At 35.5% G+C, this 18,710-nt stretch overlaps 1 protein-coding gene across 10 annotated transcripts in view; it reads right to left on the bottom strand.

Annotated features, from left to right (window-relative positions):
• Positions 1 to 18,710, bottom strand: part of mapk10 (mitogen-activated protein kinase 10) — a 65,346-nt gene that overhangs the window by 36,432 nt on the left and 10,204 nt on the right. For 8 of the 10 annotated variants that reach the window (XM_039672625.2, XM_039672645.2, XM_039672681.2 and 5 more), the window contains exon 3: positions 3,400 to 3,471. In XM_039672625.2, the coding sequence (XP_039528559.2) occupies positions 3,400 to 3,471 (72 nt within the window). Of the gene's footprint in view, positions 1 to 3,370; positions 3,472 to 18,710 lie in introns of all 10 variants that reach the window. The other 2 variants (XM_039672654.2, XM_039672664.2) reach the window with 2 other exon arrangements.

The following is an 18,710-nucleotide window of genomic DNA, read 5'->3' as shown; positions in this document are numbered from 1 at the left end:
ATTATTTGAGAAGAAAGACTTAATAGCAACAAGCCACAAAAATATATATGAATATCAAACAAATACTACTACTGCTAAGATACAAAGTAACATGAATTAAGTCACTATTTCTCACTTGTGATATTATATTTTCAAAATGTGGCTTGTCTCATAGCTTAGTTTTCATAACTTAATGGCAACATAATCAAAACATTCAGAAAACAATTTTTTGTAAGCTGGGTAAGAGCATATCATCTAAACATTTCAGTTTCGCTACTAGAGAGAGTATCTTATCTGTGCTTGGCTAAAGATCTCAGATATCACACTATATTAAATCAAACTATCAAGGTTATCAAGGGTCTCTATGTTCTGGAGTTCAGGCCAACAACGGCACAAGGGCCAACTGTGTAATCGATTGTACTAACTGTCACATAGTGAATATATTTCGGGTATACCAAGGGAGGAAGCTGTCCAGATAATTTCACAAGCTAAAACTGGTAATAAGTGTGAGAGAGATAGAGACGGTTTTTGGGTGTGTGAGCGTCTACGTGCTGTATACAGTCTATCTTCATCATGGGAGTATCCCCTCACTGCAGTGCAGTTCCCCCCCTATTAAACTGACTGGGCTAATTTGAAGCTAATGAGCTAAGATTTGCAGTAATTGCTGCCTTTTATTGAAACAAGGGATAGAGCACATTGAATGGTTTGGTTTTTATTGTTGTGGTGAAATTAGTTCTTTTCCGAAACCTAGTGAGCAGCCTAGATGACATTTTAAGGTAAAAAGCATACATATGAAGACAATCAGTGTATGGGGATGATTTGGATGGCATGGTGGATGGGGGCCAATGGGCAAATTTGGCCAGGATGCCGGCGTTACAGAAGGGGTGTAACCCCGGCATCCTGGCCAAATGCCCATTGGCAAATACTTTTAAGGTCGAAAAACCTGGAAAACTGTGTCAATATGGAAAAATCACATCCCTGATGAAAACACATACAACAATTCTTTTCGAATGACCACAGAGAGTCAGAACCTCGGTTTAACGTCTCATCCGAAGGACGAGTAGCATACCAGAATATTGGCTAAAATAATACTAATACATTTTTAACATTTAATAATATATAAATCAGGCATGTGCTTTATATATTTATATATTCAATTATGATTATTAAATTAAAGCAATATTTAATAATAATAATAATAATACTATACATCATGATAATACAAAATGTTAAAATAAAAGTATTCATAGACTTATTATAAACAATAATATTTTTTTTTATTTTACAGTAAAACAGTAAAATTACAATATTTTAAAATAAAATAACATTTATGGTTGCATTTATTTATTTGCTTTCAAACGTTAAACCTTTGAGCTTTTATTTTGGCATCAAACTGCAGGAACCTTAACAGTCTTCTTTGTTGACAATAAAAGATTTATAAACAATTCTCATTATCAATTTAGGAAGATGGTTGGCACATTTTACGTTCCTGAAAGCAAATTATAATTGACTGAAATACAAAGCACTTGCAGAGTAGCATTTTTCTGTGAATCGCAACTAAAAATGAACACAGTGCTGTGCTTTACCCTGAAACATGCAGTGTGTCCGACTATATATTTATATAATTACATCACAACAGTTGCAATCGGATGATCGCACTAAGCCATATCACATTCTCACAATCATACATTGTCAACATTTTTACTTGAATTCGGCACTTTGAACCCTGGCTGACATGCAATAAAGGACGTCCCACATGTGGCACCACAAACTCGCACAGCGCTGTCAGAATCAATCCGTCCATGAAATAAATGTATTAGAAAATACATGCAGTTCTTTTACTAGTATTTTTAGGGCTATTTGGCTATTTCAATTATCATACAATAACCAACCAAACACCACCAACCCCAACACACATTTTCAGATTTTCGAATTTACGCAAATCAAGTGAGTCTAAAATTGTATAAATATGGAAAAATCACATTTATAAGAATTCTCTAAATAGCATAAATTAGTAGCAAACAGAACACATTTTTTTAATGAATATTCATTGAAAACAACAATACTATTTTATCAAATATTTTTGTGTGCTTTTTTAGAGTATTTTATTGTGTCAAGCTAGCATCAAACATCAAACTCTATTGGAATCAGTTCGAATCAGTCAAGTCTCCCGTGCCTCATATACAGTAAGCAGTAGCCAGATTCTGGAACAGAGCTGATACACTTTTAGAGATATGAAACACACTTGGTTCAGGAGTCAGTTGCCATTTACTCATTTAGCGGACACATTTATTTAAAGTGACCCACAGAACACTTCCTACAGTGACAGTCCCTGTGGAGGACACAGAGGTTAAGTGTCTTGCTTAAGGCCACAGTGTTGTTTCATGGATCGATCCTTCTGGGATTTGAACCTATAACCTCTTGGTTAACAGAATCTTTATCCACTAGTCAACTCTGCCTAATGCCCTCTCGACCAGGGATCTGTATGTCACACAGAAAGTCATTGACAGGTGATGAGTATCATATAAGGCCCAAACTAAAAGGACAAGAACCTCAAGGAACACATGCGGTGGGTAATTAAATGTTTTGCTGTGCTACTGTGATTACTGTACTCTGGGAATAGATACTGTTCTTATATCAAGCAGAGGGAAGTTTCATTATTAACAGGAAATGATACAGTATTCTGATATGTAATCTGATATTGAATCATTGTGTTTATGGTGTTATTTGAGAAAGTTTGTCACAATATAGGAGTTATACTAATCAGGTCAACAAAATATTCTGTTTCTTGACTCAAGTCAGTCAATCATCAATCTGTAAATTGAATTTAAAATGATCGTTCACTCAAAAATTTAAAATTCTGTCATCATTTACTTGCCCTCATCCTATTTGTGTTGATGGGGTGCAAAAAAACAACAACTTATTTTTGTGCTCCATAGAAAACAGATAGACATATTGGGTTTAGAGCTATGGGTTTAGTTTAGAGTTTGAATAAATGATGGTAGAATTTTCATTTTTGACTAAACTATCAACATGGAAAAGCATTTGCAACCCATTATATTTCAGAGTGAAACAATATTGTGATGTCCTATTGGTTTGCAACAACACATGATTCAGTAAATGATTCAGAGTTTCTTTTTCCCCGTAAGTGCTTTTAATTTGAACGATATATCTGTATGACTGCATTGATTTTAGAACACACTTCCATGCATATTTAAAGTGCATTAAGACGCTTTTAATGCATTTTGGGAAATCTGCGAGGAACTGATCCTGTGTAAGCTATACTGTACATCTTCCTTAAGGACCCAGACATGCTGTCACCAGTATTTATTTTAGGCAATGACACATCCACAAGAATGACGGGCAGAATGGAAATGAATGAATACTCTACCTTTTAATTTACCTGTATGGAACACACACCTGACAAAAGGCAATCTTCACATCCAGGACAGGAGCACTGCAGTTATATAAGAAATGTCTGTTCATAAATACCTGGAACACAGCAATACAACAAGAAGGAAAAGATCAAAACAGGATAAATAGTAGGAATCTTCCCTATCTAAACTGATACTGAGGTAATAAGATACTTGCTTTGTTCCATAACGCCCAATTCATCTCCAAATGTCCTCATTTCTCAAGATGTTTTTTTTTTTTTATGTTGCTGCAAATATTGATATGTGCTAAGAGAGAGAGAGAGAGAGCTGTGACGATAAACAACACTTTTTTTTCTTTTTCTCACATCTACCATCTTGGTTCTGTCTCAAAGCCCCTGCCCTGTGGATATAACGTCTCTCGGCACACTGAGGATCTGTGCATTAGCTGTGCATATGTGTCTGAGGATACAGGCTTTCCAAGAATAGTCCGTGTCATCCAGGGGTCATTGACTATGATAATTTGGTTTGATTATTTCTTTCGTATCCTGTTACATTTTTTTCTCTCCCCCAAGGGATGAGAAGGAGCATTTGGTAAGCGTTGTGCACCGTGCCTTTCAAAGATACCAAAGCCCAGTGGATAAACGTTAAATATTTATTAGTGTTTTCCAGACTTCATCTCAGTAACAAAGGGATCAATCCATATAGATGCATATGTGGGTTATTTTAACGTTATGAGATACTGTTTTGATTTTTTTTTTTATGTCTGATTATTATAACTGATTTAACTTGGTGTGCATACTGTATATATATATATATATATATAGTATATGCATAGAAACAATGGTGATAATATATATATATATATATATATATATATATATATATATATATATATATATATATATACTGTATATACTGTATATTATTACCAATAATAAATAGAAATCTGAAATCTAAAATTATTATCCTTTTAAACTATTTTAAAACCAGGGTAGGCGATTTGTTCAAAAAAAAAATATTGTATTTATTTATGTTTATGTATTTTTCAATACATAAAAATCACAATACTGCTGTTTTTAGTGTATTTTAGTGAGCATGACACTTGGAAAAAATGTACATAGGCTAAAATCAAGTCTTACATTCTTTTTTGTAAATATTGTACCTGCCATTAAAATAATAAAATAAATCATAATATCTAAAATACCCTAAATGGTTGTGCCTTCGACACATATTACAGTGTTTATAGATGATGGTTAGGATGTGTCAGAGATGTCCATGCTGGTTTTGAATGGCAGCTTACAGCTGTGTGTGTAAATGGCATGAGAATGTGCGTTTGTCAAATGACTGACATTAGCACTGCTTTCATTTCCTTTTCACAGCGGCTGCTAAAGCTGCACTGATGCTCTGAGACAAAGAGCATGATGGGATATGCTGCAGTTCTGTGATGACAACCTGAATATCATTGATTCAAATGAGTCAATATGATGGAAAGAGGGAGACATCTTAGAGGGAGAGATCTTAAATAACTCCTCGTTCAGTAATTTGTGGGTGCTGCTCTTTAATTACTATTTTCCTTCCTTATTTGCTGTCTGGAGTAGGTCCAATGACAGTGCATGTGTAAACTCCGTGTCCAACTCTGTGTCACTAAACATATTTAGATGTATCGAAATCGTCTTCCATTGCGATTTCCCGTATATCTAAATATGTTTAGTGAAAGGTAAAACTTCCGAAATCTCCGTGTAAACATTGCGTGACGTTTGACCGAAAAATGTCAAAATTGAAAATACTGTGGAAACAAAGACACCTACATCTTGGATGCCGTTGAGGTAAGCTAAAACATATCAAAAATTCATTTCAAAGTGAACTATTCCTTTAAGTATCTGCACTATTTTTTCTGGAAACTTGTTACTTTAACTTCACTACATTTGAAAGACATAATATCATACTTTTTACTCCACTGCAAGGTCTTTGAGTAAAAAGTAGTTACCGTTTGTTAGTCAGTTCATGATTTTCTTCCGTCTCTAAAACATGATTGGATTTTTGCAGTCTATTTACAAGGTTGCTTCAGAGACATAAGGCATAAGGTACTGTAAATGCAACAATAATAAAACAATGCATTGACATTTACTCTTTTACTTTTGATACTCATGTACTTTTAAAAACAAGTACTTCTGACCTTTCAGTCTTTACAACTTTTACTTATATTTGACCAGATCTGTACTTTCACTCAAGTTTTTTTTACACCTCTGGTTCCTTTATACCGAAAGCATTCATTCAAACATTCGGACAGTCTGTTACCATGGCGGCAAACCAATGCTTTTTACAAATGAAAACAAATGAACTGTTTCAAAACTCATTTAATAAAACAGCATTCGCTCAGGAGAGCATCCTTGAACAGATTTCAACAGTCTGAAGGCACACAGATTTTTATCACTCGCATATGGTAATGCAATACAAATGAGATATTGAGTTACTGTAAGCAATATTCAACAGCACCTAACGGAACAGAAAAAATAAATAACACTCTCAAATTCTCCCCCTATATGCCACTGTTCAGAAAACAAATAACACTGATAACATTTTAAAGAGGACCCATTTTATGCTTTAAAAAAGTGTGTTGCTTTAGTGTGTAACGTTGCTGTTTGAGCATGAAAAAGGTCGGCAAAATCACAAAGCACCAAGTCACTACAAACAGAGTTATTCTCTATATCAGTAAGCACTGTTTTTTGAAACGCCTCGAATATAGTCTTTTTTTTTTTCTAGGAATGTACAAATCATAATATTCCTCATTTCAATAATTCCCAACCAAGACATAAGCAAAAAAGGGGTGTGGCCTGGTTGAGTTGGGTTAGTTGTTGTGTTAAAGCTTGTGGTTATGGTAAGGGGCGTGACATTTCCTAAACACACTCAAGGCTTTTGACCAATCACAACACACTGGTCCAGACCTAAAACCAATCAGAGCTGACGTTTGCAGAGCGGCGGAGAAACATCTCCGAGTGTTGTTCTTTGATCATTTTTTAACAAACAGGAAACGTTCAAATTGCTTATAACAGATGCGATAGCTGATTCGCGATAGCGTCCATCTTTGTAATGTAGACTACAAAATCTGTTTCAAAATCCCAGCGCTGTCATCATCATGTAAAGGCCGCCCCAACATTTCTGATTGGTCCCTCGATTTCGACGGATTGGAAATGGGCTTGAATGAGCTCTTTTTGCCAGACTAACTTTCAGAGCAAATCTAAATTTGCCGGAAGTTGTCTGGGATTTCCCAGGCTAGTAATAATATTGTCAACTTGAAGGAGTGAATGAAAACAAGAGAGTGGATTCAGACACAGAGTGCGCCAGAGGGACTGCCATTTTGCATAGTTTGTGCTTGCTGTTTAATAATCATTTGATTAACTTGATTTGCCTTAAGCTCAGACTTAACAAACTGGCAGCTCTGGTAAGATGAAAAGATTAAATCTCAAACTCTGTCATGGATAAACCTTAATTAAACAATTTAATAATCAATTAAACAGGAATATATACTGTATATATGTATGATATTACGCTGCAGCCACATTGGACAAGCGGTTTAAAAAATGGATGGCTGATTCAGCTGCGGGCGCCATCTTCCAGCGAGACGCGGGACTTGGTTTGACTCGAACGCCGAGCCTCATACAGTTGTACACTTGCATTGTGGGACTGAATGAGTGCACTGTATAACGTCCACTATGATTTCGGACACCACTACAAATGGCTGTCCCCTCAAATAGTGCCCTATTTAAGGGTATAGGGGGCGATTTCGGACACAACCATAGCGTTATTGACAGCTTGGACAGAGAGGTGCTGCAATAATGTAAAATAATGTTATTTTTTTAAAACATTCAAGTATGAAAAACGTGTCCAATAGTAGTACAAATAGTACAAAAATCAAGACTTTGTAAAAGGGCATCATAGGTCCTCTTTAATCGTGGTACTCCAATTACAATCTAAGCAGGATTAAAGTCACATTTTACTCGCTTTACTACTGTAAACGGACATATTTCTGAGTAAAACAGGATATTCAGTGAGAAAAGATATAGGATGTTTATGTTATCCATCGGATATCGCCTGAATTGTAAAAAGTAAAGGCTACAATCCAATATGGATGAGGAAAATTATAGGAAAATAGAAATAGATACAAGACAAGTGAGAGAAAAAGGTCAATCTATGCTTCTCAACAGCTTTGACTGACAGGTCGTTTACAGCAGCAACAGTTACGAATGTTAAAATACAATAACACCAAATCAACACTCTCACAAAAGGAACAAAAAGAGAGAACAACGAGGATGTGTTTGTGGTTTTTAACAAACAAAATATGAATTAAAAAAAGCTAGCACATGCTTATCATGCTGCTAGAGTTTTTTTTTTTTTTTTTTTTTTTTTTTAGCACATTGCGGTTGCTAGGGTATTCTGGGTTGTTGCTATAGTACATTACAAAGGTGTTGATTGCTAGCCCATGTCAAAAGAGCTCTTGCATATACTGTTTCCTATATATGTCCCTCTTTTTTCAATAATAACCGTAATGCTAGACTTTGCAAACGCCACTAATGAATAGACTGTGTTTTTTTTTTTTTTTAAGAAATAATAGTACAACAAACATTACGAGTTTGGTGTAGCATTAAAACAAGAATACTGGTTTTAAGGTCTCCATAGCAACATACCGTATTTCACATGATCCTCTTAAATTAGACATTATCGATTGATTAGATAAGCTGAGTTAAATGCTACACACTCCAGAGCTGCTCTTTAAGAAATATTTGACAGCACGGTTGAGCTGCACAGAAATATTAGGCTATCTATAAAGAGGAGGATATGGCAAGGTCAGGCCTGATGAATGAGGCCGAGAACAGATGAAGAACCGTGATAAGTGTGTGATGAATTACTGAGTGCAAATATGATATTAACAGACAACAGGACGCAAGCAGAGAGCAGGAACTATGCCTCCCCAAGGGTGCAAAAAGGCCACAGCTACGGTAATAAAACTGATGCCTGCTGGAGATTAGAAACGGAGCTAGATGGATGCACAAAAAGTCGACCTATTGTGGATGAAGCATCCAACCTCGGGAAAATACAGAATAGAACCGGCGAGTTTAATAATACCGGATTGTGAGTAAGCCCTCTCGTGGTATTGACATGGACCTATTGATTTGGGGTGCACAAGATATTTAATAAAGTCCATCTTCAAGCCTGTCAACAGAATGATGTGAAGGTAGATGATGGCCATCTCATTAACTGCACATACAGTATATGAGTTTGTGCTCAGTAAGATATTAATCATTTTATTCAGCAAGGATGCATATTGATCCAAAGTGACAGTTAAGACTTTATGTTACAAAAGACATCTATTTCAAATAAATGCTGTTCTTTTGAACGTTCTATTCATCAAATAAATTATCGTGGTTTCCTCATACATATAATTATAAGAAATTAATAAAAACGGTAAAATCAGCATGATTTCTGAAGGATCATGTGACACTGAAGACTGGCATAATGATGCTGAAAATTCAGCTTTCCTTCACAGGAATAAATTATTTTTATGTAAAATATATTACAATTAAATTGTAATAATACTAATATTAATGTTTACTTTATTTTTGATCAAATGAATGCATCATTGGTGAACAATAGTAAAAGACTTCAAAAAACAATAATTATTATTTTTAAAATGATAATATATATTAAACCATGTATTTTATCAAAATTAAACCTAAAAATCTCATTCGATTTTTTTTTTTTTACATTTTATTGTATTTTTTTATTATTAATTATTTTATTTTTTAAGTTGATGGACACAAACTAAAAGTTATTTATCCATAAAAAAAGAGTCAGCTTCACAATATGTAGCACTTGAGTAAAAACATGTCTCATATTATAAATATGACCGATACAGCCAAATCTCTACCATTCACATTTCTTCCGCTGAATTGTCCATACGTCATACCGCCAGTCCTAGTGGCTGTGCGTGCTGCTATTATGCCGAAATCTGTTGTTCACACAGGTGGTGCACACCAGAGGCTAATTTTGTAAAGTGTTTGGACAGCATGTGAACCTTTAGTACACGGCAGCCATGTTGAGATGAAACAGACAGGTGTTACAATGAATCATCACCCCTGAGACCTGACAGATGGAAAGTGTACATCACCAAAACTTCTCCCCTTAACTCCCCTCTTCAACAGTTTCTTGAGCGCAGAACATTGATTAATTAGTCTATTGTGTCTGGACAGCTTTCAGGTCAATTAACACTGATGATCTATCAGAGGGATCTATGCTAAAGTGATGTTGAGAGCGCTAATGCTAGGATGTCCACAGTTATGCTGTGCTACATCCACCGATTAGCTTTGCACAGGCTAATGCTACGAAATGCTAGGTGTACAATTAGCAACAAAGAGGATAAAAAAACAGCTAAATCCAGTCTAAGCTGTTTGGCTGGTCTTAGATGGTTTAAGTTGGCTGTATGGTTTAAGCTAGTCAAGCTAACTAGTCTCCCAGCCTGACCAGCCAACCATGATAGGTTGGTTTTACCTGTTTTGGTGTTGTTTTTTCAGCAGGGAGTTTACTGTCATACTCACTTGAAGTATTTTCGAATATGAATCTGAGAATTGGATGCGTTTTATTTGTTTTTGCGCTAGTGTGGCTTTAACTTGCATTGTTTTTCCGGTAAACATGCTGACAGTTTAACTCATTTTAACTAAATCGTATATAAAATATCAAAAAATATAAAAATAAAAGCTAATTTAAAATAATAAAAATGGGCTAGTATAGAAATAATACTAAAATAACAAGCCTTGAACAGCATGACAACATTGTCAGACCCCGACAACCAGATGTGGTTTAATTAGCCTACCATCACACACCTATGCTTGATTTGTTATAATTACCATCATACACCTATGCTTGATTTTTTACAGCCACCGTCAAATCGCTATAGTGTTCTGAAGTATATCATTAATGAGTAGCGTTGTGTTAAGATATGCGCATAACTTTCTTAAATATGCAAAGAGAGGTGAGAAAGGCTGGATGTAATATAATGCATGAAATTGAGGCTGAATATGATAATAATGAGGGGGGAAACATATGTCTGGCTTATGTCTGGGATTTTAATATTATTCAATCACTCTATCTGTCAATCATCAGAGGTTAAGAGATATTTAATTTCGAAAATAGGAAATATCGCTGTCATAGGGAGGGGTGTGGGATAAATCAAGAGAGCAGATGGAGAGAGATTTTTATTTTATTTTATTTTTTTGGCAAGGAGATTGGCAAGGATAATTATGGATGACCTTTAGTTATAGAGATTTCGGTTTTAATAATATTTATTTATTTACTTTTCAATTCATTTTAAAGGTAAATTACGACCTACAAAATGTAAAATCTCCAAAACAAGAATTGAAGTTAAAATGTGACCATCATTTGTTTAAATGAATAACTCCGGATCCATCTGTATATGAAGCTAGATTTTACATTCACTAAACAAAAAGTGAGTGGTGCTGATCAAAAAGTGAGTATTTATATACTATTATAATATGTAGTATTAATCTTATGAATGAACCTTTATTAGCTTTTAGTAAACAATAAGAAAACTGCATACAATTATGTTATTATTGCAAATTAGAAACCTAGCAATTTTCTAATAAAGAAAAAAAAATCAATGTCAAATGTAAAAAATAAAATAAAATACACTGTATTTTTATATAAAAACCTTAATGACTGGCCTGATCTGCCTCTGATAATACATCCAGCTTAAAACACAACAGGAAATGATCTAAGATGCACAGGGGTCAAAAGGTCTCTCTATTACATTTGTGTTTTGCTCACCAAAGGACAATCTCCAGTCATATTATCTCAAGAATTTACCATGACAACCAAAACCAGAGTGTAGAATAAAATCCCCAAGGGTGTATGAAAAATACACACAATCAAATTACAGACTCGCAGTGCCTCTAAATACAATTTTAACCCTTGACAAGACCATGACAATGAGCACAAATCTGAATACGGTTCAGGGTCCTGTAACATAAAAACAACTGAACAGCTAGGTGGTTATGTTTATCATCACATGTTTATGTGATTTTGAGAGGCTGTCAATGGCAGTGTGGCTGATTTACTCGGGGGAAGTAGCAGGTCATAAAACATTTCTGCTCACCGGGAGCCAATCTGGGCCCCGTCGGCAGAGCTGAGGGCCATCTTGACACCGCTGGCAGGTATCTTGTGTGTGGGCGGCAGATACCGTAGAACAACATCAGCTTAAAAAGGGAGACAGATGTCCTTGCTGCACTCTATGTTTCAGAGCATGCATATGATGATATATAGGCGGCCATGTTGTTACACAAGCACAATGAACTCCTGTCTGATGGATTCTAATGTATGCAACTTTGGCTACGACAACATTAATCTGGATACAATTGAAAAAGGTGTTTTCGTTTCAAAACCCTCTCCGTCCACACTTAGTTTTCAAGCGGTTTCCAACACTGTAATGTCGTAAAATGCCAAATTCACCTAACTGCGCATGCGTAAAACCCCATGAAATCTCACTGAGATGATACAGACAGAACAAGACATCAGAACGTCATCAATTATTCTGGCAGGATCATTTTATTTAATGAAGAGTGAGCAAAGTAACATATTTTAGCAACTGTGTGAAAGTGAATAGCACATAACAGTTACAAAACCTCTATGAAACAGATACAATATGCGTCACATGACTAAACATGAGTCATCATTTTCAAATACCTCCGTTTTCACAGTCCATTTTTAAAATGTATCCACTTTGGAGAGTGTTTTCAAAAAGCTTTATTTTAATTCATCAAAACGCCCTCTCAGTGTCGACGGGAGGCCAAAACGGAGAGAATAAGATGCGTTTTCAAACGAAAAGGTTTTAGTGTGGTCCAGGCCTTTAATAATCGCTCTTAGCATGCGGTTACATGGCTAGGCTTTTTGAGGCATACTATTTTTCTCTTCTAAGTTAAAGATTTTCATCTACCGGACTGTAAGGGTAAGTTTACACGACAGAGCTGTACTAAAAAACTTTAAAACAACGTTGCCAAAATGATCCCACACTGTTCACACTGATCCGTGAAAACGATTAAAAATGCTGTTTATGCATTAATGATGACAAAAGCAGGAGGAAATGCCAGACAAGAGCAAATCTGAAAATGCGTCAGACTGAGGAATTAAGAAAGTCCCTGCAGTCAGCATTCTCCATAAGCAGCAGTTCAAAGAATGTCTTATCTAGTATATCATCCTCTAAAAGAGACCAAAGCTTTGGTATCAGAAGAGCATTTCAGACAAAACTGTCTGAAATCATAGACAGACAAAGTAAAAACTTATTCTAGTTCACCAGAGCAGTGCTGTGGGCCACAAGGGGGAAATAAACTTCCATAATATGATATATTTATATGAAACCGAACATTAGTGGGAAATAACATAGGACGGCACATAATAAAACATGATGTTATTGGCTATTATTATTTTCCCTGCCTATAATACTGCCTCAGTTACATCAGTAGAATAGAAAATTTATTTCAGAGGCAGAGAAATGTAATTCATTTTTATAAGAAACATTATGAAAACATGTTTTTTTGAATAAGGTACACTGGTAAATCATGCACAGTGAGACCAGGGACATTTATTAAAGGAGCATTGCGGAAGTTCTGAAATTTCTTACCGTTACTGACACCAGTGGCCGTTAGGCCCGTATGCTCGTTGGCACTAGATAAGGCTTTTTTTTTTTTTTACTTACAAGGAGTTTCCGTGGGTATCTGGAGTACTGGAGGCTGGTTGCATCTTTCCAAGGTAAAGTACATTTGAAACACTACTGCTAGCGATTGCCGCTGCTTACTAATGGCTACCGTACGGATGACGAGAACGCGCACGATGTCACATTTTGTGAAATTTCACGCCAATTCGGACCCAACTCCACACACGCAGTTGAACCTACAGGCTGACAGAGGCAACCGTGATGGACAGTCAAGGTGTCATTCTTTCTATTACATTATGGTTGGCTCATAAATATAAGTACAAATGAAGACTATATCTTAAAGCTACACTGTGTAACTAAGCTAAAAACACTTAGTTCTTTCAAAAATATATGTTATGTGCTCATTAATGTATATTTACTTCGTGTATAGTGTATAGACCTTATGTAGCCCCGCCCCTTTTCAGCGTTGCGCTCATTGTCTTTTGACTTCCGGTCTGTATTTTCACAGCGATCTTGCATAGGAATGAATGAACTGCTCGTAAAAAAAAAAAATCCTGGTCGATATTTGTTAAGACATCTGCTTTACGATGCTTATGATTAACATTACAATGCTCATGATAACTTTTGTTAACTCTACAATAAGTAAATCCACTTCACCAGCTAGGCTACTGGACAGCGATGCCATAGAGATATACAGAACGACCGCAAAAACGGAAGTTCAAAGACAATATTCTAAAGATGACGGCGCCCACATTTCTCTGGTGCATAAGGTCTATAATATGTGATTGAAAATACATATGGGTTAGGGGTAATGTCGGTCGTCATGTTGCCCCTCCATCTTGAAAGTACATTAGCCAAAGAGGGACGTACACGTTAATTCAAGCTTCGCCTTTCGCGTTTTCGTTTGAGTTAACACTCATAAACGAGGTCGAACTGGAAGCCATGTTAACCTACAAATAGCCCCTTTAATAAATGTAAAGTAAAGTAAATAAGATACATTTTCATTTCACATTGTCTAAAAAGGATAACTTTCATCATTTATGCCGTAAAATTTCATTTGAAAAAAGTTTTTATTTGACTCTTATTTGCGCTTGTTCAGAGGTAAAAGTCAAGCTGGGAACGAATCAAACCTGCCGACTGTTGAGTGCTGACAGTTTCATTTAACACCTCAGCTTTTCTGACTTACTGGGACGTATTTTCAACCTACTTTGAGATTATTCAGCAGTTCTGCAGTCAAACTTCACACACACACACACACAAGCATACATTTTTCCTACATTAATTTCTTTCCACAAACATGCTGACAAAGTTCAAAACAGACATTGCTGGCTGGCAACAGGAAAGTAAAAAAAAAAAAAAAAAAAATCACTATTTTTTGATTTATTGCTCATTGACAGCATTAAATGACGTAAAGAAAATGGAAACCTTTGAATAAGTTTCTTCATTCTCAGGAAATCCTCCAACATTCTCACAGTTTCATAAGACATCTCAACAATGTCTCAAACAGTGCTCGCATTCACCAAGGTACCACAATCAAAAGACATGTTCTCAAAATAAACTCAAAGATTCCTATGGACGCTTGTTTCCGCCACAGAATAAAACATTCTAAAAGATCATTGTGACATTTTACCTCACAATTTCGAGTTTAAATTCAGAATTGCATGACATAAAGTCACAATTCATTTAACACGCAATTGCGAGTTTATATCATGCAATTCTGAGATAAAAAGTCAGAATTATGAGATAAAATTCATCCAAGAATATTTCAGCTGTATACTATTCACATTAAAGTTGTGTCTCTATAATTTTAGTGTATAGGTCAAATGTCTTATTTGTGTCCATTTTTATTGCTCAAATGAAATCAGAGGGAGAACTGAAAGGAACTTCAGAACTCAGAAATTCATTTAACTCTAACACAATCCTTTCAGCGCTGATCATAGAAGAAATGTAAGAGGCTTCAAATCTCTCAAACCTTCATAGGAGTCTGAGCTCTTGCTGGGAAGAGCTGTAATGTGCTTTGTTTACTGTTAATTCAATGGCAGACATCACTCACTAATTACAGAGCACTTGAATATTTTGCAGTTGGCTGCACAAATGCATTGCTGGAGTCCAGGCACATAATTGACTAGAGCAGTAAATCAGCGCAAAGGGTTGTGAGGCGCCAGAATGTGAATCTCTCTCTCTCTCTCTCTCTCTCTCTCTCTCTCTCTCTCTCTCTCTCTCTCTCTCTCTCTCTCTCTCTCTCTCTCTCTCTCTCTCTCTCTCTCTCTCTCTCTCTCTCTCCATTTTGTCTTGCTGGGCTTAAATTGCTTTGCTTTCTCGGTTTGGGACTTTATCTTTTTGTCAGTACTGTCTGTGTGTGTGTGTGTGTGTGTCATCAGACTAATCCCACTCTAGTTCACTGTTAACTGCAGGGTCCTGGATGGCTTAATGATATGAATAATTCACATCTCCCCTCACTCACAGTCTGTTCGTTCCTCAACTGAATTTACTATTGCATTCTTCTTCCTCCCATACTGCATTGTACAGCATACATCAGCCATTACTCCATTCTTCACTGTCCCGTGATCCTTCAGAAATCGTTTTGATATGTTGATTTGGTGCTCAAGAAACATTTTTTATTATTATCAGTATACTATTTTTTGTGAATACAGCGATGCATTCAATTACCATTTTCAGGATTCTTCGATTAATACAACTTTCAAAAGAACAGCAATTATTAGAAATCGTTAGCAATACTATAAATGTCGGTAACACTTTATTTTACAGTGTCATTGTTACATATGTAGTTACTATAGTAATAACTATAATTAATGCATAATTACTTGCAACTAACCTTAAACCCTAATCCTAACCCTTTAGTAAGTACATGTAGTTACTTAATAGTACTCAGTACTTAAATGTATAATTACAGTGTAACAATGACACCTTAAAATAAAGTGTAACCTAAATGCCTCTAGTGTCATTGTTGTGTACTGTGTCCTTGCTGAACCAATCAAAATAAACAACAATCCACAATAAAAGCACAGGAGCAACAGAGAGCAGCTTGTATAAAACAAAGGCAATACTGGACATTGAATAAAACCAACTTAAATACTCAAGAGATAACGACGATAATCTGTAACTTCAAAACCACAGATTAATTCAGGAATACAAAAGATAAACTTTATTCTGAATGAGTCATTGAATCATTCACTCAACCAATTCTTTCAGATCGTTCACTCAAAAGATTTATTCAGTACTACTTTATATTCAGTTCAGTACTGAAAAGTATTAAGAAAAATATAGATTAAATAAAAATGGCCATTTAACCAATATTTGAGTGTGCTATCTATTCTTTATGATCATAATATTGCATTTTTAGATTCACAAGTGCCACTTGTGCGGTTCACATAAGGAGCACTGTTTGTATAATTATGTATTTGCTGCTTGTGTACAGTATAGTACCCCAAATCAGTCACTTATAAGCTATTTCATTAGGATCCCTATGAGGCTCTTGTCAGCAAGGCAGAGCTTTTGGAACTAAAATGGCCAATATAAACCAAGGATATTTATTAACCTTGATAATCTGTGCGAAACATTGTTCTAAAGGATCTATTGTTGGGTACGCTTTATTTTTCTCGCTTTCGAGTAGAAATGTCATCTAACTGCTGACCTGGCTGTAAATACACCACCAGCTGGATAACATCAATATTGTACAGCAGTTTCCAAATATGGATCCAAAACCATGCCTACCAGCAACAATGACTGACGATCTCCATTCCAACACTCATTAGATTAGGCCTACATCTCGTGCAGTGCAAAATCCCTGCGAAACATAATCTACAGGCTCGATCTGGATTAGAGCTGGATTGTTTTGAGCATGGGTTTCAACATTATTCTGACAACGTGCATGTCTCTGTGTGTGTGGCTGATCATTAGACCGCCGATGTGATCAGATTATAATAATGGATTTAATGAAGCACGTTTCTTTAAAATGAACAGCAGCTTGTGATTTTGCGTTATGTAATTTCTCTCCCATTTTAGCGCTTGGGTAATGCAGATTGATAAGGGAATAATGTGATCATTCTGTCAGGTTCAAATCCTTAAGCTATTCTGACCTGCAATAAATTACAAACCCTTTTAGATTAATGTCCCATGGATGAAAATAAAGCACAATGGCTACCTCTGTAATATCCCAGGGCCATCTAGGAGGAGAAATAAATAAATATATAAGTGAACGGCACAAAAGACAAAAGAGCTTTTAATGTTATTGGATTAAGTGTGTGTCCATAGCTAGTGGACGGCTGGATTCATCTTTTTGAGAGGAATGGAGCATGCTCAGTTGCCAACACAGTCTCATGAAGATGCGTATCTATACCACGAGTGTCATTTCTCGTGGCATTTATACGCCAAAAGTGTTTTTTTCGTGTATATGGTACGCACTAAAAAACCCTGGGTTAGGTTTAGGGGGGAGGGGGGTGGGGAGTTCGTGTGTATTATACGCAAAAAAGTGCGTATAATATGTACGCGAAAATCGCGTGCCAAATACACGCAAAAAGTGCTTTTGGCGTATAAATGCCACGAGAAATGACATTCGTGCCATAGATACGAACTTTCATGAGATCGGGCTGCAGTTGCTCACTAGGTCAGGGACATGCAGGAAATTCCCTCTCTTGTCCTGTGGGTCATTTTTATTCACTTCAGAGCAATGCAATGGAAGTTACCAGCACAAAAGAAAAGCAATGTACTTTTGTATAATATAAGTCAGGGTTTGTGCACATCACATTTTTTTTTATATAAGATAAAAGCCTGAAAATGGAGATCCAGTGACTTGATTATTTATAAAGCACTTGGATAGACAAAGTATAGCTTTTCGGTTGTTTGCCTGTGCCTTGTTGACTTCTGCCTTCATGAAGCTACCTTTAGAAACAGCACACAAACTAAAGTGACCTCAAATGACTGAGTTTGACGCTCTAATAGGCAACGACTCAAAATGAATTCGAGACTAAATAAAAAAAAATAATGAGAAAAGACTCATATTTGATTCCAATCAAACGTGTTATTTTCGTAGTTTTTTATTTACAGTATATACGATTATATTATTTATTTAGATTTTAAATTAGATTTTATATTTATATGGATATTTATATTGTGTATTAATATTTTGAATCAGTATCCGTTTTTTATTACAATTTATATATCTTAAACGTATTTCTTTCAGTTTGTTCAAATCAACATTTTTAATTGTACGTTTTTTAAAGTTTATATTATACTATTTATATTTTATTTCAGGTTTATTTCAATTACTGAAAACGATTTGTATATATATATATATTAGATTTAATTAACAACACTGATTCCAATAGAGTTTGATGTTAAATGGCATGATATTCTAATAAACATGAAATTATTGTTCGTTTTGCATATTTTATTGATAATTTCAGAAATGATGAATGACTATATTGATTCATTTCTTGATACTCCGCCATTTATTTTTCACTGTTGCAGGGAATTCTGGGATCACCTTCTTACATGATGATGTCATCATAGCCATCTTAGGAGGCAGCATAATATATTGTATTAACGTATTCACTTATTGCCTATGACGCCTTAAAATGTACTCTAGGGAGCTCACTAAGTGCTAGTATATTAAA

The sequence above is a fragment of the Pimephales promelas genome, chromosome 19, assembly GCF_988280905.1.
Source record: "Pimephales promelas chromosome 19, fPimPro1.hap1.1, whole genome shotgun sequence".
Lineage (NCBI taxonomy): Eukaryota > Metazoa > Chordata > Actinopteri > Cypriniformes > Leuciscidae > Pimephales > Pimephales promelas.
Note: the sequence above shows the minus strand (reverse complement) of the source record. Positions and strands in the feature narration are given on the sequence as shown.